Raw genomic sequence first — 25,285 nt, forward strand, 5'->3', positions numbered from 1 at the left:
TCTTGCATATTAACATTTGTGTTAAATACCTGAGATAACCCAATTAAGTCAGAGTGACTTATGTCACTGGTGTTCCTCCTTATTCCCGCTGGAGTCTGTCATACTTTTCTTTAGATCCTTTGACCATTATATATCCAAAAAAAAAAAATGAATCTTTCTGATTACCTACTTATTTATCTTTTTAATCCACAAGATTTGGCTTGGGTTAGCCAACCCTGACGGTTGAAGGAGCTGAACATAAGAACATAAGAAAGAAAGAACACTGCAACAGGCCTACTGACCCATGCGGAGCAGGTCTATCCTCCCCCGGATTAGCCCAATGACCCCCCCCCCCCGATTAGCTCAATGACCCACCCAGTCTGGTCACCTCCACTCAAGTGGACCATCACCTATTTACCGTGTTGACTAGTGTTGATACTTGCTTCCTCTCCTCACCATCGGTCTAGCGAGCCCGTTTACCACATTCAGCGAAATCCCCATACATTGTGCCATCTTTTACAGCAGGGAAGGCTTTTATTGTGATTTTTCACTCGCACTGGGGCTTTGTCAAGCACCACTGGGGATGAAGCCGTACAATGACAGCTTTTCCTGTTAACTCATCTCACACACTGAGGGGATGTCCCTAGTTTGATCCCCGGCACGGTGGAAACGTTGGACGTTTTTTTGACATCCGCCCCTGTTCACCTAGCAGTAAGTAGGTACCTGAGTATTGGCAAACTGTTGTGGGTGGCATCCTGGGGGATAGTAGTATACCTTAGATAGGTCTGGGCTTTGAAATGAGCTGAGGTAGGATAACAGATCTTAGCTTGTAAAACTGATCAGAGTAAAAAAAATAAAGCATCCAACCTTTATTTCTGGACTTGTTTCTCCCTGACTTGCGTAGGACTTCAGGTCATCTGTGAGGTTATCTTATTTGTCCACTCCATCTGCAGTAGCGAGGACCAACTAGTACAGAGACGAGTGAAAGATGGTCTGCTTCAGAGGCTGGTGTAAGACCAGTGTTGTTAAGGCATCGAAGAGAGAACCAGTTACTGCTGAGGCAAGTAAAAGGCGACCAATTACTGTTACGACACTTCGAGTATAGGCTTCATTTTGCTGGTGTAATAACACTTTAATTAAACAGCCAAAACACACGTAACCCGCACATAGGAGAGAGAAGCTTACGACGACTTTGTAAATGGTCCAAGTCGGACCGAAACGTCGTCGTAAGCTCCTCTCTCCTATGTACGGGTTATTTGTTTATAGTTCCAGTCACAGTGCTGTGCCTTTTTGTTTTTTTCAACAGCCAGGTATTGCTCTAGCACTATTTAACTCTTTAAGAGATATCCACATTAGTCATGGTGGTGTGTGGTTGCCTTGCTTTCAATAATCTGGCAACTTTTTGCCCCATTATCTTCTTGGGAACTCATCACAATTTGCAAAATTCGCGCATCAGCCGGGTAGACACGTCAGTTATTTTCTGCAATATTCTGCTGTTGGAATGGGCGAGGAGTGGAAAAAAAACAGCCACTATTTGAGGTAAGCTGTGAGCTGTTTTGCTATTGTGCCGCCTGAGCGGCTAGTTAATTGTGCACATCATGCTCTTCCTGTGAGTGACACCGAAAAAAAAATACTGACGTCACAATAGGTCTTCATCAAAGTCCTCCAAGCATAATTACATCACTATAAGCTTTATCAGAGCAATTTGTATAGGCTGTGGCATTTAACTCCGTCCGGGTTTAGGCGGGGAAGTCCACTTTACATAATTGAAATTGTCTGCTGTCTGTTCTAATTTTCTATTATTATTATAGCCTATATTTTGGCAACATATCTTCCTCAGACAACATGAGGTAGGGCTCTATGAGGCGTGAGCTTTGATTGCCCTTCATAATTCCAGTAACATCGGTCTTAGGCCTGTTGCCACACTTCGACTCAATAAAGAGATTAACATTGTTTCGTATAGGTAGGATTTCTATGCGGGCATTGGTAATAAATTTACTCCGCTCTGTTTGGAACGCTTTCATCTTATTCTCCTTGTCTGGTAGATGTATTCTGAGATATACTATGAAATGTTCCGAGAAAGTGGAGAGGTGGTTCAAAGCGTCATTAACCGTGGTAGCCCTATAAACCTCCAACAGAGCACCAGACAGACAGAGAGAGAGAGAGAGAGAGAGAGACAGACAGACAGACAGACAGAGAAAGAGAGACAGACAGACAGACAGACAGACAGACAGACAGACAGACAAACAAAGAGAGAGAGAGAGAGATAAAAAGATATCACTGAATGGATTTTATCGCCGGTGTCGGTGGAGTGTGGGCATTTCACTCTGCATCCCCGCCTTGAGTATAAGTGTTGAATTTCTCCTGTTTTCTTTTCCGGAGAGATATGTCTTCCTTATATACTGCCCGCTGACAAGCAAATTGTAGGGGCGCCATACACCAGCTACTCCTAGACTAGACCTCATCTTCACTAACAATGATGATCTGATAAGAAATGTCACCATATCAAAAACAATATACTCAGATCACAACATAATTGAGGTTCAGACATGTATGCGTGGAGCCCCAGACCGACATAATGAGACTAGTCACGAGGGAGCATTCACCAAATTCAACTTCAATAACAAAAACATAAAGTGGGACCAAGTAAACCAAGTCCTAACCGATATAAGCGGGGAAGATATACTAAGCAACACAGACCCCAACTTATGCCTAGAACAGATTAACTCGGTGGCACTCGATGTATGCACAAGGCTTATTCCTCTAAGAAAAAGGAGGAGTAGATGTAAAATAGAAAGAGACAGGCGCTCCCTTTACAGGCGACGGAAAAGAATAACAGAGCGGCTAAAAGAGGTCAATATATCTGAAATGCGTAGGGAGACACTGGTCAGAGAAATAGCAAGCATCGAACTTAAGCTAAAAGAATCCTTTAGGAGTTAGGAATCGCGGGAAGAAATAAAAGCCATAAATGAAATCGAAAGAAACCCAAATTATTTCTTTTCCTATGCCAAATCAAAATCGAGAACAACGTCCAGTATTGGGCCCCTACTTAAACAAGATGGGTCCTACACAGATGACAGCAAGGAAATGAGTGAGCTACTCAAGTCCCAATATGACTCAGTTTTTAGCAAGCCGCTAACCAGACTGAGAGTCGAAGATCAAAATGAATTTTTTATGAGAGAGCCACAAAATTTGATTAACACAAGCCTATCCGATGTTATCCTGACGCCAAATGACTTCGAACAGGCGATAAATGACATGCCCATGCACTCTGCCCCAGGGCCAGACTCATGGAACTCTGTGTTCATCAAGAACTGCAAGAAGCCCCTATCACGAGCCTTTCCCATCCTGTGGAGAGGGAGCATGGACACGGGGGTCGTCCCACAGTTACTAAAAACAACAGACATAGCCCCACTCCACAAAGGGGGCAGTAAAGCAACAGCAAAGAACTACAGACCAATAGCACTAACATCCCATATCATAAAAATCTTTGAAAGGGTCCTAAGAAGCAAGATCACCACCCATCTAGAAACTCATCAGTTACACAACCCAGGGCAACATTGGTTTAGAACAGGTCGCTCCTGTCTGTCTCAACTATTGGATCACTACGACAAGGTCCTAAATGCACTAGAAGACAAAAAGAATGGAGATGTAATATATACAGACTTTGCAAAAGCCTTCGACAAGTGTGACCATGGCGTAATAGCGCACAAAATGCGTGCTAAAGGAATAACAGGAAAAGTCGGTTGATGGATCTATAATTTCCTCACTAACAGAACACAGAGAGTAGTCGTCAACTTTGTAAAGTCCGAGGCAGCTACGGTGAAAAGCTCTGTTCCACAAGGCACAGTACTCGCTCCCATCTTGTTCCTCATCCTCTTATCCGACATAGACAAGGATGTCAGCCACAGCACCGTGTCTTCCTTTGCAGATGATACCCGAATCTGCATGACAGTGTCTTCCATTGCAGACACTGCAAGGCTCCAGGCGGACATCAACCAAATCTTTCAGTGGGCTGCAGAAAACAATATGAAGTTCAACGATGAGAAATTTCAATTACTCAGATATGGTAAACATGAGGAAATTAAAACTTCATCAGAGTACAAAACAAATTCTGGCCACAAAATAGAGCGAAACACCAACGTCAAAGACCTGGGAGTGATCATGTCGGAGGATCTCACCTTCAAGGACCATAACATTGTATCAATCGCATCTGCTAGAAAAATGACAGGATGGATAATGAGAACCTTCAAAACTAGGGAGGCCAAGCCCATGATGACACTCTTCAGGTCACTTGTTCTATCTAGGCTGGAGTATTGCTGCACACTAACAGCACCTTTCAAGGCAGGTGAAATTGCCGACCTAGAAAATGTACAGAGAACTTTCACGGCGCGCATAACACAGATAAAACACCTCAATTACTGGGAGCGCTTGAGGTTCCTAAACCTGTATTCCCTGGAACGCAGGAGGGAGAGATACATGATTATATACACCTGGAAAATCCTAAAGGGACTAGTACCGAACTTGCACACGAAAATCACTCACTACGAAAGCAAAAGACTTGGCAGATGATGCACCATCCCCCCAATGAAAAGCAGGGGCGTCACTAGCACGTTAAGAGACCATACAATAAGTGTCAGGGGCCCGAGATTGTTCAACTGCCTCCCAGCACACATAAGGGGGATTACCAACAGACCCCTGGCAGTCTTCAAGCTGGCACTGGACAAGCACCTAAAGTCAGTTCCTGATCAGCCGGGTTGTGGCTCGTACGTTGGTTTGCGTGCAGCCAGCAGCAACAGCCTGGTTGATCAGGCTCTGATCCACCAGGAGGCCTGGTCACAGACCGGGCCGCGGGGGCGTTGACCCCCGGAACTCTCTCCAGGTAAACTCCAGGTCTGAGGGAAGCCTGTTCTTGACTCAGATATGGGTAAGTGAACGTCTGGCTATGCCGGGTTTCAGGCAAGGTCAGCTTGACCTAAAAGGGAATTTAATATTTCCGTTTCTCTTTCGGGAGGAAACTTTGTTTCATTTATAATCTTTATCTAATCTTATCTTATCACCCATTTTTGGACAACATATTTTTTCCTGGATTCCCAGGAAGTCGGGTTCAGTAAGGTGTGAGAGAAACAAGATTTTGTTCGATTTTTTAACCCCGGAGGGTTAGCCACCCAGGAAAACCCAACAAAGTCAATATGTCATCGAGGGACTGTCTGTCTTATTACGATTGTGGTCCTTCACTCTTGTCCCCCAGGATGCGACCCACACCAGTCGACTAACACCCAGGTACCTACTTACTTGCTAGGTGAACGCGATAACAGGTGTAAGGAAACACGGCCAATGTTTTCACCCTTGCCGGGGATCGAACCACGGACACTCTGGCCCCGTGGCTTGGTAGCTAAAGCTCTCGCTTCACACGGCAAGTGTCTGGGTTCGATTCCCAGCGAGGGTAGAAACATTGGGCGTGTTTCTTTACACTGGATGTCTATGTTCACCCATCAGTAAAATGGGTACCTGAGAGTTAGTCGACTGGTGTGGGTCGCATCCTGGGACAAAACTGACTTAATTTACCCGAAATGCTCTGCATAACAAGTGGCTTTCTATATAGCAGTATGACAATAATGTCGGCTAGGGCTGTATAACATATACATATACTTGTAGTAAATAAATATATTATTATTATATTATTATTAAAGCGAGAACATTGCCTACCAGGCCACGGGCCTGAGAGACTGGTAACCTTTAATAACACTCAACACTCACATCTGCTGTCCTAAGCATCGGTGGCAAATATTTGTGCCTTTCTGCGGGACTCGGGCTGCACTGGAGAATATATGACATATTTCCCGCAAGTTATGTTCCACCCAATTTGACAATGTTTCCTTCCGGACACCAGAATGCAGAGCTCGATACGGTGTCAACCATCCGTGTCCCTATAAACCCTAACAACAACAAGATTGTTGACAAACCTTCTTCACATACATAGCCTGTGGGAAACTGGTTAAGTATTTAGGCCTCTCAGCATCTTCTCATCAAGCCCTATTTTACAAAAATATTTTAATATGAAACCCCAGTCCCTTGGTCTCAGCCTCCTCACCCTAAACTACATACTCAATACTCAATATTTAACTTTACCAAAAATCTCCCAATTACCTAAATCTGAAAATTTAAAAACTAGATGCCCAAAGTTCATGAATTACTTAATACTACATTGTAGTATAAACACCTACCCAACTTACACCCAATTGTAACATTCTCATACTGTAAACTACTTTGAACAACTCACAATGTTATATTCCCATAATTATTATTTTTTTATTATCACACTGGCCGATTCCCACCAAGGCAGGGTGGCCCGAAAAAGAAAAACTTTCACCATCATCCACTCCATCACTGTCTTGCCAGAAGGGTGCTTTACACTACAGTTTAAAGCACCCTTAATAATATAATTTAAATAATATAATTTAAATATAATATAATTTAAATATTTACTATTGATATACAAAACCTACAGAATACTTTCAACTTGTCCCAATGTAATATCCCCAGATTGTAATTTGAGTAAACTTACTGTCTACTATAAATAAAAACAGATGTACAACTTAAACTATGATCAATTTCTCTAATATTATTAAGTAGTCTGTAAGCCATTAACTTAGTCTGGCCATAATGCCATGGCATGATAGTGGCTCTTTGCACTTGTAATTACATAATCTCAATGTACTCTTGCAAGGAAATAAAAATTTGTATTTGTAAAAGAAGTCCTACTGTAGTAGCTACCCAAATTATAATTGAACGTCATTGTTAATAAACTGAATTAATGTTATCTTCCTATTATTGTCCAAAACAAGTTCTTACAAGCTACATTATTTTTGTTTTTTAGTAATATATTTTTTTCAGGTTAGTGTCAAGAAAATGTCAATTAGCTCTCCAAGTGTTTTTCTGCTCAATGTGACGGGACAGATTGAAACTGGACGGTTCATGGGAGGTGATAACCTCTATTTTAATTATTCCTTTGCTTCTGGACAAGACTGGGAAGTTATACTGGTAAATATACTTGTTTGACCTCTTTTTACTGCACATTTTTAGTGGTATATACATAGTTGATAATGAGATTCATGAGAAAAAGGGGGATGGGGTCTTGCTTTGGGGCTAGTGAAGGGCTTTTGATTCAGAGAATTGGAGCTACCCCTGCCCTTCTTGAGATTATATTTGATTACCTATATTCCCCAGGCAATATACCTCTACAGGCTTAGCACTCCCCATGACTATAATAATAATAATAATAATAATAATAATAATAATAATAATAATAATCCATGCCTTGTAACAAAATACACAATAAGGCTGAAATGTGGTCTAAGCATTTACTTTGTAAGTTTTTTATTTAAAAAGAGAATCAAAAATTTTCTCACACTTTATGCTGATTCATTTTGTGAATTCAGCATTATCTGATGTCCCATTTCTAATGGTGGCTCCATGTTTACAGTATACATTACCCATGTGCAGTCAGCATGATTTACAAAACGTAATAAGAATTCTGTTATAGTATTTTGTGTTGGCAGCTTTATTGAGCTTAGTACAGCTGCCATAAGCCTAGAACATATTTTCTGCATGAAGTAAGGGCCACCTGTGCTGTAATTTTTATTTTTTCTTATGAAGGGGTTGGAAGAATGTGCTTCTCAAAGTGCTCGCCGCAGTGATGATGAGAGACAGGTGTTTGTGTGGAACTTCCCAATAGATATTACTTTCAAGTCAACTAATCCTTTTGGCTGTAAGTATGAAACATTAGGTGGATTTATTCTAGTTATACAATATTTCTCTCCCAAAGAGTTAGTGTCATACAGTTTCTAGAAAGTAGTTTTTTTTTTTTGACATTTAATATTGCTACAGGGGTTCCCCATTTAGAAATACAGTGGACCCTCAGTTTTCATGTTTAATCCGTTCCAGAGATATCGGCAAAAACGGAAAGAAGCGAAAGCTGAAACCATTTTCTCCACAAGAAATAATGTAAATCCAATTAATCCGTTCCAGATATCCAGAAGTATTAACAAAAAATTTTTTTTTACCTTAAAGATAGATTTACATGCACAAAAGAATGAATATTCAACATGACACTTACCTTTATTGAAGGCTGTTGTTGGTGGATGGAAGACAGGGAGGAGGGGAGAGGGAAGAGAGGTTATTCTTTAGAAGGGGAATCCCCCTCCATAAAGACTCTAGGTACCAAGTCCTTATCTAGGGTCACATCCCTTCTTTGTTTTTTAATGCCACAAATCTTTCCATCCTACTCCACATTGCACAAATCTCCATTACTACCACCCTCTACCACCATCACAACCACTACCACCCTCTACCACCATCACTACCACCCTGTTCCACCATCACAACCACTACCACCCTCTACCACCCTCTACCACCATCACTACCATCCTCTACCACCATCACAACCATTACCACCCTCTACCACTATCACTACCTCCCTCTACCACCATCACTACCTCCCTCTACCACCATCACTACCACTACCACCCACTACCACCATCACAACCTCTACCACTGTCACTACCACCCTCTACCACCCTCTACCACCATCACTACCACCCTCCACTGCCATCACAACCACTACCACCCTCTACCACCATCACTACCACCCTCTGCCACCATTACTACCACCCTCTACCACCACCCTCTACCACCATCACAACCACTACCACCACCACCATCACTACTACCACCCTCTACCAATATTACAACCACTACCACTCTCTACCACCATCACTACCACTCTCTACTACCATCACAATCACTACCACCCTCTACCACCATTACTACCACCCCTCTACCACCATCACTACCACCCTTTACCACCACCACCACCACCACTTTCGTATTTGTCTACAAACTTTTTCTTGAATTCTGTCGTGTTTCTCACATTCTTTACCAAAGGGCTGGCACTACAAGCTTTTTTTTTGGCCCATGTTGGCTTATTTAGCAGTCACACAATAAACAAGTGCCAAAAATAATGGATTATTACAGTATGACCTCGCAGGATATGTTCACTCACCGAGAAACAACAGGACACTGCCTGAGAATGTGTGGGAGGCAACTTTGTGTGCGCTCTGGGCACTGGGCAGGTTCAGTACCATCGACCAAAGCAGAGGAAATCAACAAAAACGGAACCAATATTTTGACGAAAAAAGTTGGCAAAAACAGAAATCAGTGATAACGGAGATCGATGAAAAGGGAGGGTCCACTGTACCAGCATTATGATCCATACTTTCGAATGAGGTCCAGAAAGACATAATATCACAAAATAATTGCTCTGTGAATGTCAGTCTGAGGTTAATAACATGTGTAACTCATAATTACTCTCTGTGTTTTAATTTTGTTATTAACCACAGACTGAGATTCACTGAGTAGACTGACATTCACAGAGCAACTTGTTTTGCAAGCTGAAATACTGAAAACACAACTCATAAATTGGGGAGCTTCTAAATTAAACAAGATATGGTATTGCCATGCAGTGTGGTTCAAAACACACCATGGGCCAGATACTGTATTCTCCATACTTGCCCTAGAGTTATATACAGTAGGACCCCCGTATCCATGGGGGATACGTTCCAAGGACCTGCCATGGATAGTAGCAAACCCTATATATATATAAGTCCTATACATACCTATTATAAAGTTTAATTGACAGATTATGCACAATAGGTAGAGATTATCACTTTTTCACTGATGGGAAGCACTTCACAACTTTGAAGAACTGCCAGCTTCTCTACCTTTGTGCTATGGGCCCATTATTATGCAAAATTAAGAGGTATTTTTAAGCCACAGTAAACCATGGATAACTGAAACCGTGGATACCGAATCAGTGGATACAAGGGTTCTACTGTATACAGTATACATTATCACTGTCCTTACTCAAGTAAAAAGACTGGTTCTGTATATGTTCACTCACCTTGTCTATTCTCCAAGCGTGCACACACACACATTTCTGGATCTTAACATATATATTTTATCTTTCTCACCAGGGCCTCAAATAGTCATCTGCATATATGGAAAAGATTTCTTTGAAAATGAGGTGATAATGGGTTACACCGCCTGTCATATTCCAATTACTCCTGGGATACACACCCGAAGGTATGTGTTTTTATCAGCGTTTGGCTCTGTACCTATATAATAACAATCAAATTCCTACACTGTACACCCTCTCCTAATGTGGGGATACACGTCTGAAAATCAACTCCATATGGGAATTAACTGTATGTGAGTTGAACACTTGGGAAAATAGGATTATGTTCCAGAGGTCTCTAAATTTGCAAACAACTTTTTTTTTTTTTGTAATATTCCACTAGGTACAGATTACCACAGTTTATCTTGTATTCTAGTTCTTTTTGCTTGTTTACATGGAAGTGTGTGGAGATGGTTACTGGGACCCTACTAGGCTGAGGTGAATGGCTGGGATTCTTGTGTTGTAGTTGTACTGAAGTACAGCACATTATTATCTGAACACTAAGTGGGGCCACTTTCTTTATTTTCTCCTCAGAATCTGCACATTCATTTACAGTTCTGTTTTATTTAGCATTATTAACCCTCTCACTGTCTCTCATATACTGTATTTGCACGATTAGAAGCGGCAGCACTTACATATGTAGATCCACGTGTAAATCATAGCACTCTTGAATATGCTGTGAGCTGCAATTTTGATCTAGACATGAGAGAATGAGTCTTGTGTGTTGTATGTGCATTATTAAAAAAATACTGCCCAATGCAATTCATGATGGGAACAGCTAACCTCTGACCCTGAGCTTGGGTTAAAATAGTGACTTTGGAGCACTTTCTAGGGTAATTTTCATGGTTTTTATTGGCTGTTTCTTCATACCATTTGATAGACTGGAAGACATACTGGTTAGATGAAGATTTTGATTAGTTTCAGACTGGAAGTGTCCTGAAATAGGCCTGAAAGTAGCAGAAATGGTTGATTCCAGGCAGTTTTCCTAGGGATGGGTAGGGCTTCCCCTTCCCACCCCCAGTCCATCTTTATTATTTTTTATTAGCACACTGGCTGATTCCCACCAAGGCAGGGTGGCCCAAAAAAGAAAAACTTGCACCATCATTCACTCCATCACTATCTTGCCAGAAGGGTGCTTTACACTACAGTTTTTAAACTGCAACATTAACACCCCTCCTTCAGAGTGCAGGCACTGTACTTCCCATCTCCAGGACTCAAGTCCGGCCTGCCGGTTTCCCTGAATCCCTTCATAACTGTTACAGCACGTCAAGTATTAAAAACCATTTGTCTCCATTCACTCCTATCAAACACGCTCACGCATGCCCGCTGGAAGTCCAAGCCCCTCGCACACAAAACCTCTTTTACCCCCTCCCTCCAACCTTTCCTAGGCCGACCCCTACCCCGCCTTCCTTCCACTACAGACTGATACAGTGGAACCTCAAAAATTGAACTTAATCCGTTCCAGGAGCTAGTTCTAAATTCGAAAAGTCTGAAATTCGAAGCAATATTTCCCATAAGAAATAATGGAAATACAATTAATCCATTACAGAAACCCAAAAATATTCACAAAAATAATACATTTTATAGAGATTAATTACAGTTTTACATACACACAACAAATGCTATTGTCTTTAATTATGTATAGTAATATAAAATAACATTTTTGCTTACCTTTATTGAAGATTGGTGATGGCATCTGGAGTCATTGGACCCCAGTCTCACAAAATAACTGTCTACAGCCCTCAGTTTGTCTCACAAAATAACTATCCACAGTCTTCTGTTTCTGTCTCACAAAATAACTGTCCACAGTCATCTGTTTCTGTCTCACAAAATAACTGTCCACAGTCCTCTGTACATCCTGGCAAGCTCAACAAGTCTCGCACCACTCTCATACTTCTGTATTATTTCCTTCTTCACATCTATGGTGTTTCTCACTTTCTTTACCACAGGGGTACCGCTAGCAAGATTCTTTGGGCCCATGGCAGCTTATTTCACAGTCCCACAAGTACTAAACACAACGAAATAATCGTAAAATGTGTGAATGAGATCACAGGTTAGTGTTCACTCAAGCATAAACAAAGCTAGACTGCTCACGGCGCCTGCGTGGGGATGCAGACAGAGCAGGCCAGCGGACAGGTTCCGTACCCGGCGGTCCGAAATTTGAAACGCTTTCGATTTTTGGTACACAGTTTGTCCGAAAAATGGTCTTATTTTCGAAACATTCGATATTTGGTACGTTCAATTTTCAAGGTTCCACTGTACACTCTTGAAGTCATTCTGTTTCGCTCCATTCTCTCTACATGTCCGAACCACCTCAACAACTCTTCCTCAGCCCTCCGGACAACAGTTTTGGCAATCCTGCACCTCCTCCTAACTTCCAAACTACGAATTCTCTGCATTATATTCACACCACACATTGCCCTCAGACATGCCATCTCCACTGCCTCCAGCCTTCTCGCTGCAACATTCATTACCCATGCTTCACACCTATATGTATAAGAGTGTTGGTAAAACTATACTTTCATACATTCCCCTCTTTGCCTCCAAGGACAAAGTTCTTTGTCTCCACAGACTCCTAAGCACACTGCTCACCCTTTTTCCCTCATCAATTTTATGACTCACCTCATCTTTCATAGACCCATCCGCTGACACGTCCACTCTCAAATATCTGAATACATTTACCTCCTCCATACTCTCTCCCTCCAATCTAATATCCAATCTTTCATCACCTAATCTTTTTGTTATCCTCATAACCTTACTCTTTCCTGTATTCACTTTCAATTTTCTTTTACATACCCTCCCAAATTCATCCACCAACCTCTGCAACTTCTCTTCAGATTCTCCCAAGAGCACAGTGTCATCAGCAAAGAGCAACTGTGACAACCCCCACTTTGTGTGTGATTCTTTATCTTTTAACTCCACACCTCTTGCCAAGACCCTTGCATTTACTTCTCTTACAACCCCATCTATAAATATATTAAACAACCACGGTGACATCACACATCCTTGTCTAAGGCCTACTTTTACTGGGAAATAATCTCCCTCTTTCCTACATACTCTAACTTGAGCCTCACTATCCTTGTGAAAACTCTTCACTGCTTTCAGTAACTTACCTCCTATACCATACACCTGCAACATCTGCCACATTGCCCCCCTATCCACCCTGTCATACGCCTTTTCCAAATCCATAAATGCCACAAAAACCTCTTTAGCCTTATCTAAATACTGTTCACTTATATGTTTCACTGTAAACACCTGGTCCACACACCCCCTACCTTTCCTAAAGCCTCCTCGTTCATCTGCTATCCTATTTTCCATCTTACTCTTAATTCTTTCAATAATAACTCTACCATACACTTTACCAGGTATACTCAACGGACTTCTCCCCCTATAATTTTTGCACTCTCTTTCGTCCCCTTTGCCTTTATACAAAGGAACTATACATGCTCTCTGCCAATCCATAGGTACCTTACCCTCTTCCATACATTTATTAAATAATAGCACCAACCACTCCAAAACTATATCCCCACCTGCTTTTAACATTTCTATCTTTATCCCATCAATCCCGGCTGCCTTACCCCCTTTCATTTTACCTACTGCCTAAACAAACTTCCCCCACACTCACAACTTGCTCCTCCTCACTCCTACAAGATGTTACTCCTCCTTGCTCTATACATGAAATCACAGCTTCTCTATCTTCATCAACATTTAACAATTCATCAAAATATTCCCTCCATCTTCCCAATACCTCTAACTCTCCATTTAATAACTCTCCTCTCCTATTTTTAACTGACAAATCCATTTGTTCTCTAGGCTTCCTTAACTTGTTCATCTCACTCCAAAACTTTTTCTTATTTTCAACAAAATTTGTTGACAACATCTCACCCACTCTCTCATTTGCTCTCTTTTTAAATTGCTTCACCACTCTCTTAACCTCTCTCTTTTTCTCCATATACTCTTCCCTCCTTGCATCACTTCTACTTTGTAAAAACTTCTCATATGCTAACTTTTTCTCCCTTACTACTCTCTTTACATCATCATTCCACCAATCGCTCCTCTTCCCTCCCGCACCCACTTTCCTGTAACCACAAACTTCTGCTGAACACTCTAACACTACATTTTTAAACCTACCCCATACCTCTTCGACCCCATTGCCTGTGCTCTCATTAGCCCATCTATCCTCCAATAGCTGTTTATATCTTACCCTAACTGCCTCCTCTTTTAGTGTATAAACCTTCACCTCTCTCTTCCCTGATGCTTCTGTTCTCCTTGTATCCCATCTACCTTTTACTCTCAGTGTAGCTACAACTAAAAAGTGATCTGATATATCTGTGGCCCCTCTATAAACATGTACACCCTGAAGTCTACTCAACAGTCTTTTATCTACCAATATATAATCCAAAAAAACTACTGTCATTTTGCCCTACATCATATCTTGTATACTTATTTATCCTCTTTTTCTTAAAATATGTATTACCTATAACTAAACCCCTTCCTATACAAAGTTCAATCAAAGGGCTCTCATTATCATTTACACTTGGCACCCCAAACTTACCTACCACACCCTCTCTAAAAGTTTCTCCTACTTTAGCATTCAGGTCCCCTACCACAATTACTCTCTCACTTGGTTCAAAGGTTCCTATACATTCACTTAACATCTCCCAAAATCTCTCTCCTCTACATTCCTCTCTTCTCCAGGTGCATACACACTTATTATGACCCACTTTTTGCATCTAACCTTTACTTTAATCCACATAATCCTTGAATTTACACATTCATATTCTCTTTTCTCCTTCCATAACTGATCCTTCAACATTATTGCTACCCCTTCCTTAGCTCTAACTCTCTCAGATACTCCAGATTTAATCCCATTTATTTCCCCCCGCCAAAACTCCCCTACCCCCTTCAGCTTTGTTTCACTTAAGGCCAGGACATCCAACTTCTTTTCATTCATAACATCAGCAATCATCTGTTTCTTGTCATCCACACTACATCCACGCACATTCAAGTATCCCAGTTTTTTAAAGTTTTTCTTCTTCTCTTTTTTAGTAAATGTTTTCAGGAGAAGGGGTTATTAGCCCATTGCTCCCGGCATTTTAGTCGCTTCATACGACACGCATGGCTTACGGAGGAAAGATTCTTTTCCACTTCCCCATGGACAATAGAAGAAATAAAGAAGAACAAGAGCTATTTAGAAAAAGGAGGAAAACCTAGATGTATGTATATATATATACAGTGGACCCCCGCTTAACGATCACCTCCAAATGCGACCAATTATGTAAGTGTATTTATGTAAGTGCGTTTGTACGTGTATGTTTGGGAGTCTGAAATGGACTAATCTACTTCACAATATTCCTTATGGGAAAAAATTCGGTCAGTACTGGCACCTGAACATACTACTGGAATGAAAAAAGTTCGTTAACCGGGGGTCCACTGTATATGCATGTGCGTGTCTATGAAGTGTGACCAAAGTGTAAGTAGGAGTAGCAAGATATCCCTGTTATCTAGTGTGTTTATGAGACAGAAAAAAACACCAGCAATCCTACCAACATGCAAAACAGTTACAGGTTTCTGTTTCACAGTCATCTGGCAGGACGGTAGTACTTCCCTGGGTGGTTGCTGTTTTTAATAGGTCTGCTTCAATTATTGGGATGTCATAAACAATGACTAAGCATTTATGGTTATGGTTTATTAGTAAAGAAATAGAGAAAAAATATTGATCTTTTTGTGACAATGGATTCAGAATGTAGGGCCGGTGTTATATACAAGAGGTCTGGGAATGTAATTAGTGTGGCTGGAATGGCTACAATATTTGTTTTGGACTCTGGTTTTAAATTGGAATTTATTGAAAATATTGTGCAGGTGGCCAAATTACCAACTTCTGAGTGGTTTATAGAATTAGTGGTTTATAGATTATATTGAATGGGCAGTTTTTTTTTTTTTTTTTGCAATTGGTGGATAGTATGGAAGGCATTCTAGTAGAATAGCCAGGAATTGGGCCAGTTTGAACACTGGAATTATCATAAAATAGGCCTCAAATCACTGATGCATAAAGTGCTTCACTACCTCCAACTTTGTGCCTGCATATTTCCATAAAGCATTACATCAGATTTTGTATTTTTGTGTCACTACCTTTAGGAAAAAAATTCTATCATTTTAGAAGATAATTTTTTTTTTAAATTGCAACACAGAAGGATCTTTCAATTTGTAAGAAGGTGTCAGCAGTGAAAGGAATAACCTCTCTAACATTCTTTTCACCACATCAAAATCTATGATACTCATCGTACGTCTTGTTTTCTTATTGTCTCTGTGTATGTGGTGGCTTCTCTTGGACCATAAGTGCAGGTCATCATCATATGTGCACCACCTAGTAGCATTTCTTCAACCTCCACTTTGTTCATTACTGTCACAGTTTCATACTTGCTCTTCTTGGCACCTTCGGAATTTCTGACATTTCCTTTGGGTGCCACGATTAATATCCAAAGACCAGATGAATTGATGAAAAGACCCAAAGTCCTCTGATAAAGGTTCATTCACACTATGCAATATTGGATGCATTTTTTCCCATTGTGCCTACAAAAAATTGTACTATGTAGTGTGACTTTATAAGAGGATTTACTCTAGAGGCCTTTAAACTCATTGTTTTAAGTTATTATTATCATGGGAGTGGACGTGTCAGCGGATGGGTCTATGAAAGATGAGGTGAACCATAGAATTGATGAGGGAAAAAGAGTGAGTGGTGCACTTAGGAGTCTGTGGAGACAAAGAACTTTGTCCTTGGAGGCAAAGAGGGGAATGTATGAGAGTATAGTTTTACCAACGCTCTTATATGGGTGTGAAGTGTGGGTGATGAATGTTGCAGCGAGGAGAAGGCTGGAGGCAGTGGAGATGTCATGTCTGAGGGCAATGTGTGGTGTGAATATAATGCAGAGAATTCGTAGTTTGGAAGTTAGGAGGAGGTGCGGGATTACCAAAACTGTTGTCCAGAGGGCTGAGGAAGGGTTGTTGAGGTGGTTCGGACATGTAGAGAGAATGGAGCGAAACAGAATGACTTCAAGAGTGTATCAGTCTGTAGTGGAAGGAAGGCGGGGTAGGGGTCGGCCTAGGAAGGGTTGGAGGGAGGGGGTAAAGGAGGTTTTGTGTGCGAGGGGCTTGGACTTCCAGCAGGCATGCGTGAGCGTGTTTGATAGGAGTGAATGGAGACAAATGGTTTTTAATACTTGACGTGCTGTTGGAGTGTGAGCAAAGTAACATTTATGAAGGGATTCAGGGAAACCGGCAGGCCGGACTTGAGTTCTGGAGATGGGAAGTACAGTGCCTGCACTCTGAAGGAGGGGTGTTAATGTTGCAGTTTAAAAACTGTAGTGTAAAGCACCCTTCTGGCAAGACAGTGATGGAGTGAATGATGGTGAAAGTTTTTCTTTTTCGGGCCACCCTGCCTTGGTGGGAATCGGCCGGTGTGATAATAAAAAAAAAAAAAAAATAAATTATCAACACTAAAATCATCTTTGTGTATCTGTGGTAAGATTGTTTTCAAAGCATTACCTAGTTTGGAAAGAGACACAAATGCAGTTTAATGCAATCTTGTGTGGGTGAAACATTATCAGTAAAGGATTGCATTGTACCAAGTTTGTTTCTCCCTTCCCATTACCTGGAGTTTACCTGGAGAGGGTTTCAGGGGTTAACACCCCCACAGCCCGGTCTGAGACCAGGCCTCATGGTGGATCAGGGTCTGATCAACCAGGCTGTTACTGCTGGCCGCAATCAAGCTGACGTATGAACCACAGCCTGGTTGGTCAGGTACTGACTTTAGGTGCCTGTCCAGTGCCTTCTTGAAGACAGCCAGAGGTCTATTGGTAATCCCCCTTATGTATGCTGGGAGGCAATTGAACAGTCTTGGGCCCCAGACACTTATTATGTTGTCTCTCGGTGTACTTGTGGCGCCCCTGCTTTTCATTGGGAAATGTTGCATCTCTTGCTGAGTCTCTTCCTTTCATAGGGAGTGATTTTCGTGTGCAGGTTTGGTACCAATCCCTCCAGGGCCTTCCAAGTGTATATTATCATGTATCTCTCTCGCCTGCGTTTGAGGGAATACAGATCAAGGACCTTCAACCGTTCCCAGTAGTTTAGGTGCCTTATCGTACTTATGTGTGCAGTGAAAGTTCTTTGTACACTCTCCAGGTCTGCAATGTCGCCAGCCTCGAAGGGGGCCATTAGTGTACAGCAGTATTCCAGCCTAGAGAGCAAAGTGATATGAAGAGAATCATCATGGGCTTGGCATCCCTAGTTTTGAAGGTTCTCATCATTCATCCTATCATTTTCCTAGCGGATGAGGTAGATACATTGTTGTGGTCTTTGAAGGTGAGATCCTCTGACATTATCACTCCCAGGTCCTTCACATTACTTTTCCACTCTATTGTATGGTTAGAATTTGTGGTATACCCTGATACATTTTTAATTTCTTCAAGTTTCCCATATCTGAGTACATAGTTGAAATTTCTCTTAGTTGAACTTCATATTGTTTTGAGTGGCCCATTCGAAGATTTGGTTGATTTCCGCTTGGAGTCTTGCGGTGTCTTCAATGGAGGTCACTCCCATGGTGATCCGGGTGTTATCCTCAAAGGAAGACACGGAGCTATGACTTACATCTCTGCCTGTCTCAGAACTGAGGATGAGGAATAGAATGGGAGCGAGTACTGTGCCTTGTGGAACAGAGCTTTTTACCGTGGCTGCCTGGGACTTTACTGTTTACTATTGCTCTTTGTATTCTATTTGTCAGGAAGTTGTAGATCCATCTACCAGCTTTTCCCGTTATTCCTTTATCCCGCATTTTGTGTGGTCACACTTGTCAAAAGCTTTTGCAAAGTCTCTGTATACTACATCTGTATTTTGTTTATCCTCTTCAGCATCCAGGACCTTGTCATAGTGGTCCAGTAGCTGGGACAGGCCGTAGCGACCTGCTCTAAACCCGTGCTGCCCTGGGTCGTGTAATTGATGGGTATCTAGGTGGTTGGCTACCTTGCTTCTTAGAACACTCTCAAAGATTTTTATGATATGGGATGTTAGTGCTGTCAGTCTGTAATTCTTTGCAATTGCTTTACTGCCATCTTTGTGGAGTGGAGCTATGTCTGTTGTTTTTAGTGTGTGTGGGATGACACCTGTATCCATGCTCCCTCTCCATAAAATGCTGAAGGCACGTGATAGGGGCTTCTTGCAATTCTTGATGAACATGAAGTTCCACAAGTCTGGCCCTGGGGCAGAGTGCATGGGCATGTCATTAATTGCCTCTTCAAAGTCTTGTGGAGTTAGAATAATATCCAAGATTTTTGGGATGACCAGATTTTGGGTTTCCTTCATAAAGAATTCATTTAGACTGTCAACCCTTAGTCTGGGCAGTGGCTCGCTGAACACTGAGTCATATTAGGACTTTAGTATCTCACTCATTTCTTGGCTATCATCTGTGTATGTCCCATCCTGCCTAGGCAGGGGCCCAATACTGGATGTTGTTTTTTCCTTAGATTTGTCATAAGAGAAGAAGTATTTTGTTTTTTTTTTCAGTTTCCTTTATGGCTTTTAGTCCTTCCTGTGATTCTTGTCTTGTATAAGATTCCTTCAGCTTAAATTCGATATATGCAATTTCATTGACTAGTGCCTCCCTTCGTATTTCAGATATATTGGCCCCACTCAGCAGCTCTGCGACTCTTCGCCTTCGTCTCTCTTTCTAGTTTACATCTTCCTTTTTCTTAATGGAATGTGTCTTGAGCAGATCTCAAGAACCACAGACTTCATTTTCTCAAGGCAAATGTTCGGATCCGTGTTGTTTAGGATATCTTCCCAGCTTGTTTCATTTAGGACGTGGTGTCAGTATCTTATACCATTTCACTCCATTGTAGTACAGTGGATCCCCCGACTAACAATATTATTTCAATCCAGAAGTCTGATCGGGTGCCGTTATAGACCGAATTTGTTCCCATAAGGAACATTGTGAATTAGATTAGTCCATTTCAGACCCCCAAAAATACACCTACAAAAGCACTTACAAAAATACACTTACATAATTGGTCAAGTTGGGAGCTGATCGTTAGTCGGGGGTCCACTGTACTTGGTTTACTTTTTTAAGCCCAAATTTTAGCCAAGTTGTGTATGTCATCTTTCATATTAAATGTTTTAATATTTCTTCGAGCATCTCCTCCCTAGGCTCTCAAGTTGTTCCTCCCACCCATCAGAATCTACCATCACCAAAATTTGGCTTGTTTCCTCTTTTTTTATTTTGTGCTGCATGTTTAATTCTTTGCTTCATAGCCTGGACAGTAGATGTAGTGTTAGCTGAAAAAAATATTTTTTATATTACCACTGGAAAATTGCAGAGAATTATTACATGGATTCACAGGGGCATTATCATACAGTAATGTTGTACTTCTTGTGTCCACACCACTTGCTTCTACTTGGTATTCTGTAGCTTCCTGTCAAAAGATTTTATGGTTCCTATTACATACCTATGGGTTCTTTTACATACCTGTGAAGTACTACACCTGGAGCTGTAATACTTTACAGGTATGCTGTTTAATGTATATTTTAAAACTTATGATTTGGCATCCTTTTTTACAACTACAATTTTTGCTCTATGCCTTACATCACTATTGGCACAGACCAAAACAGTCTTTCCTTACTTAATGTCCCACCACTGACTCTTCTTTGCTGTTGGCTAAAGTAGAGCAGAGGAGGTCCCTGATCTTACCAGTACAGCTTAATCTCATTGCCATTATTAATTTAAAGTTAGTTTACATGTATGTGTGGTATGGTTATAAGTTATTTTGGAGGTAAGAAGTTTGATTGTGGGGTGGTTGTGTTTCTGGTGAGTCATCAGAACCCAAATGCAGAAATGTTCTCAATGGCTAATAGGCAGAAGAGACGGTGACATAAGACCCATACAGTGATGGCTTATCCATAGGAGCTGCAGAGCTTACGCTAAAATAATTTGCAACTGACAAATATATTACAGGAAAAATCTGTTGTATGTTGTTTTCAATCTATTTATAATCGAGTTTTTAATTTTTTTTTTTACACAATGTTAATTTTTTTTTGTTGAAACAAGATAAAAAAAATATTAAAAATAGAAGTTTGATGTGATACAATAGTATAGGTATTAAATAACAAAAAAGGCACAATACCGTGACTGGAACGATACACAAATAACCCGCATATAAAAGAGAGAAGCTTACGACGACGTTTCGGTCCGACTTGGACCATTGACTTTGTCAATGGTCCAAGTCGGACCGAAACGTCGTCGTAAGCTTCTCTCTTTTATGTGCAGGTTATTTGTGTATAGTATAGGTATTACTGGCTTTACGAGCCGCCACTGGACCTATATATAAAGTAAGAAAAGGATATTAAAAAGTAGCTAAGGGGAATTTCTTAACACTATCCAGTGGTTGAACAAGAGGCTTTAGGTATAAACTAAGAGGAAGAGGTACTGAAGGTTTACTATAAAGTAACAAAAGGTGATATTAATCATAGATTTAATGTTGAGGACATTATACATTGAGCAGAGTTCTGGTCATGTAGCTTCACTTAAGTAATTAGACCTAATTACTGAGAATACAAAGGGATGGCTCACTGAAGATTGTGGAAGAGGACATGAAAACCATTATCTAGCATGTACAAGTAATTTACATATTTACACTTACGTATTTGGTAGTAGATTTTGGTATCATAATAGATTACCATCAATAATATACAGTGCTCCCTAAAATACACATCATGCACTAATTCCCAGTTTTTATTTCTTGTCAGGCAGGTTTAGCAGGTATTATTCGAGTTCTGAAGGATGGGTGATCATGTTGCAATTCAGAGGGTCATTTCAATTGTGATGTCTGTTCACTTCTTTTATGATAGCTATAGAATGAATAGTGGTGAATGCATTGCCTCCTTTAAATTACTTTATCTTGGTGAGAAACAACCAATGTCGTAAAAAGAATATAGAAATTTTTTTTTCTTTAGGTTCACTACTGTATATTAAAAAAGTTAAACTCTTGTTTATGAATACTGTACTGCAGTTTTATTTTATTTTTAACATACTCAATGTCTTCCACTGAGATAGAGTGACAGAAAAGAGGAAACACTTTCACTGTTATTCATTGAATCACTGTTTTGCTAGAAGCATACTGACATCACAGTTCTGATATGCGGCATCCACATACCTCCTTCAGAGTGTAGGCATTGTACTCCCCACTTCCAGAGCTAAAGTCCAGCTAACCAGTTTCCTTGAATCCCTTCATAAATGTTACCTTGCTCACACTACAATAGCATGTCAAATCATAAAAACCACTGGCCTCCACTCATTCCTAACATGTTCACACAGATCTGTTGGATATCCAAGCCCTGGCACTCAAAAAACCTTTACCCCTCTCTTCAACATTTCCTTGGATGGCCCCCAAACCTTCTTTCCCTCCACCCCAGATTTATGCCCTACTTATTCTATTTTCCTCCATCTTCTCTAACTGTCCAAACTACAACCCTCCTAAGCCTTCTAATATCTTATGGTAACCCCCACACCTTTTTCTAATTTTCTTATGGCTTTATCATTCTTATTTTAACATGGCCATCTTCCACCGAGGCAGGGTGACCCCAAAAAAAAAGAAATGTAAAGTTTTTCTTTTTACATTCAGTAATTTATACAGAAGGGGTTACCAGCCCCTTGCTCCTGGCATTTTATCACCTCTTACAACACACGACTTACGGTGGAAGGTTTCTTCTCTACTTCCTGATGAAGTAAAAATATTTTTGCTGCTTTTAATTAATTTCATTATTTTTTTCTTTCCACATTTTTACTAGGCTCACTACATTTGTACCAGAATCTGCATCCACAGTTCAGAAGTTGATGTCATGGCTCACTGGAAGACGACCAGAATTTGTCGATCCAAAACTTATTACTCAGGGTAGAGGGCGAGAAGGTAATTGTCAGAAATTGTGCATGGTAGTGTTGCCATTAAGAAATGTTAACTGCAAAATATGTTTTGTTGCCTAATAGAAAGACATAAGATACAGGTCACAGTCATTCATCAGGTTTAAAGAAGAGGAAATAAATTGAGACTATAATAAAACTTTTTGCAAAATTAAAGTCTAAAACAAATTGAAACATAAAGTCTAATACTAACATCATTAAATTTGTCAACTGTTGTATATGTAACAATATACATATATACAGTGGTAACGTTGAGTTACGAACTTAATTCGTTCCAGAAGACTGTTCGAGTGCTGTTACCGAACGAATTTGTTCCCATAAGGAATAATGTAAACTAGATTAGTCCATTTCAGACCCCCAAAAATACACTTACAAAAGCACTTACAAAAATACACTTACATAATTGAGTTGGGAGCTGTTTGAAACTCGAGGTACCACTGTATATATAATGTTTCTAAGGCCAAAGCACCAACACAAAAGCCTCTTTCTCTTTGTTGCTGTTTTGTCTAATTAAATTTTAAACCAAGATTTTCTTCAGAGTGTGCTTATTTTTTTTTTTTTAACACGCTGGCCATCTCCCACCCAGGCAGGGTGACCATCATTTACACATAATCACTGTCTTTGTAGAGGTGCACAGTTATGACAGTTCAGATGTCTTTCCAAGCAGCAGATGTCCCCAACCCCTTCTCTGAATTGCAGGCATTGTACTTCCCACCTCCAGGACTCAAGTCCGGCTAACCGATTTCCCCGAATCCCTTCACAAAATATTACCCTGTTCACACTCCAACAGCTTAATTTTGTATGTTTTTATTTACCTTAAACTCACCAGTGCATTTTATAGTAATAATTTCATCAATTTTACAGTGACACGTGTGAGATCCCAAGGAGAAATTACCGTGACCTTCAATGTGATGATGAAAGACTTCGCAAAATTTGGGTACGATTGTGGGGCAACTGGCAGGACACCATACCTTGCTGCGCCTGTCAAACCACCACCAAGTATAACTGTTCCAAGAGAAGGACAGAGTGATGCATGATTCTTCTTATTGTTTCAGTGGTACACTGTATTATTTTTAACCCACCTACAAATTGGCACACACAGTGCCAGTGTTTGCTAGCAAGATTAAAAGAATATATTTTGGAGGGGATTTCATGGGAAAAATGATAGGTGCAAATTGATGCTGTATTGTGGTTAAAGTTGCAGAATATTGAGTACATAGAAGAAATAAGAAACAGGAAAGCAAAAATATGATAGAAAAGTTAAATAGTACCTGTGCAGTGTAAGTCTTCCTATAAAATGTTATCTGGATGACAGCTGGGGCTTCACAGTCCTGTGTCTGTGAATAAGAATAAGGTTTAGTAGCCTAGTTAGTATAATGGTCATTTTGTGTGAGGATCACACACATGTATATTTCAATCATGTTATAAATAGGAAGATAAATTCAGAGGCTTTTCAGATTTCTCAAAAGTTTGTATAGAATACCAAATTAATTACTGAGTTAAGTTACTCAAGAAGAGAGAGAGAGAGCATTTCAAAGAACAAAGGAGAGCTAGTAAAGGCAGTCATAGTGCCTTCACCAGTCGTCCCCAAGATGTAATTTTTTCTCTTTTGAAAAGGTTTATGACTTATTTCAGGAATGTTCTTTCAGCCTGTATGGCCTTCTTCTCCTGTAGATGTTTCTGACAATGACCATTTTTTTTATTAGCTAAAGTAAGGGGGATACTGTACATGTTTGTACAGTCTATCATTTATATAATGTGTGCACACTTTGGATCGCTCTACCATGCTGGCAGACAGCTCATGTAGTTAAATAAAAAAAATTGCTCTATGTATATTTGCAAAACTTTTTTAAACAGGTTTAGCACTTTGTATACTTTGAGTTATTTCCTTTCCTCCTTCCCTTATTTCTTCACCCAAAAACAGTCTGATCCATATGAGTTTAGTGCTTTTTGAGAATTAATAATATTTACTCTAGAAAACCCTTCAAGGGAAGTGCCGTCACCTTGATGGTGAAGGGATTGTAATCTCTTATAACAATATTGTACATTGGTAATGTTTTGTAAATGTATAATTTTGGTGTCTTATTATTATTATTATAATCAAAACAAAGCACAAACATAATTTTGGCATTTTAATATAACATACACTCATCTTCGAGAAAGTCTCCTTGATGCCAGTGCTTCCCTTTCTTGGATCAAACCTGAATGCCTATCATTTCCCCAGGTACTGTATGACTCCCTACAGGTTTAACACTTTCCTACAAATTTAATAAGTACATACTGTACAGTGGACCCCCGCATACCGTACGCATCACATAACGTTCAAC

General features: G+C 40.4%; 1 protein-coding gene across 1 annotated transcript; it reads left to right on the forward strand.

Annotated features, from left to right (window-relative positions):
• The first annotated feature begins 5,840 nt into the window (after positions 1 to 5,840).
• Positions 5,841 to 24,207, forward strand: B9d1 (B9 domain-containing protein 1). The gene is made up of 6 exons (XM_070083564.1): positions 5,841 to 5,976; positions 6,877 to 7,023; positions 7,639 to 7,750; positions 10,014 to 10,122; positions 22,829 to 22,947; positions 23,823 to 24,207. The coding sequence occupies exons 2-6, from the start codon at positions 6,892 to 6,894 to the stop codon at positions 23,993 to 23,995; spliced, it is 645 nt and encodes a 214-aa protein (XP_069939665.1). The 5' UTR covers positions 5,841 to 5,976; positions 6,877 to 6,891; the 3' UTR covers positions 23,996 to 24,207.
• The last annotated feature ends 1,078 nt before the right edge of the window (positions 24,208 to 25,285 follow it).

This window comes from Cherax quadricarinatus, chromosome 10 (assembly GCF_038502225.1).
Source record: "Cherax quadricarinatus isolate ZL_2023a chromosome 10, ASM3850222v1, whole genome shotgun sequence".
In the NCBI taxonomy this organism is placed as follows: domain Eukaryota; kingdom Metazoa; phylum Arthropoda; class Malacostraca; order Decapoda; family Parastacidae; genus Cherax; species Cherax quadricarinatus.

Coding starts and splice junctions, on each gene's coding strand:
- B9d1 (XM_070083564.1), top strand. CDS start 6,892: ATGTCAATTAGCTCTCCAAGTGTTTTTCTGCTCAATGTGACGGGACAG. Junction 7,751..10,013: donor GTCAACTAATCCTTTTGGCT/GTAAGTATGAAA, acceptor CTTTCTCACCAG/GGCCTCAAATAGTCATCTGC. Junction 10,123..22,828: donor CCTGGGATACACACCCGAAG/GTATGTGTTTTT, acceptor CATTTTTACTAG/GCTCACTACATTTGTACCAG.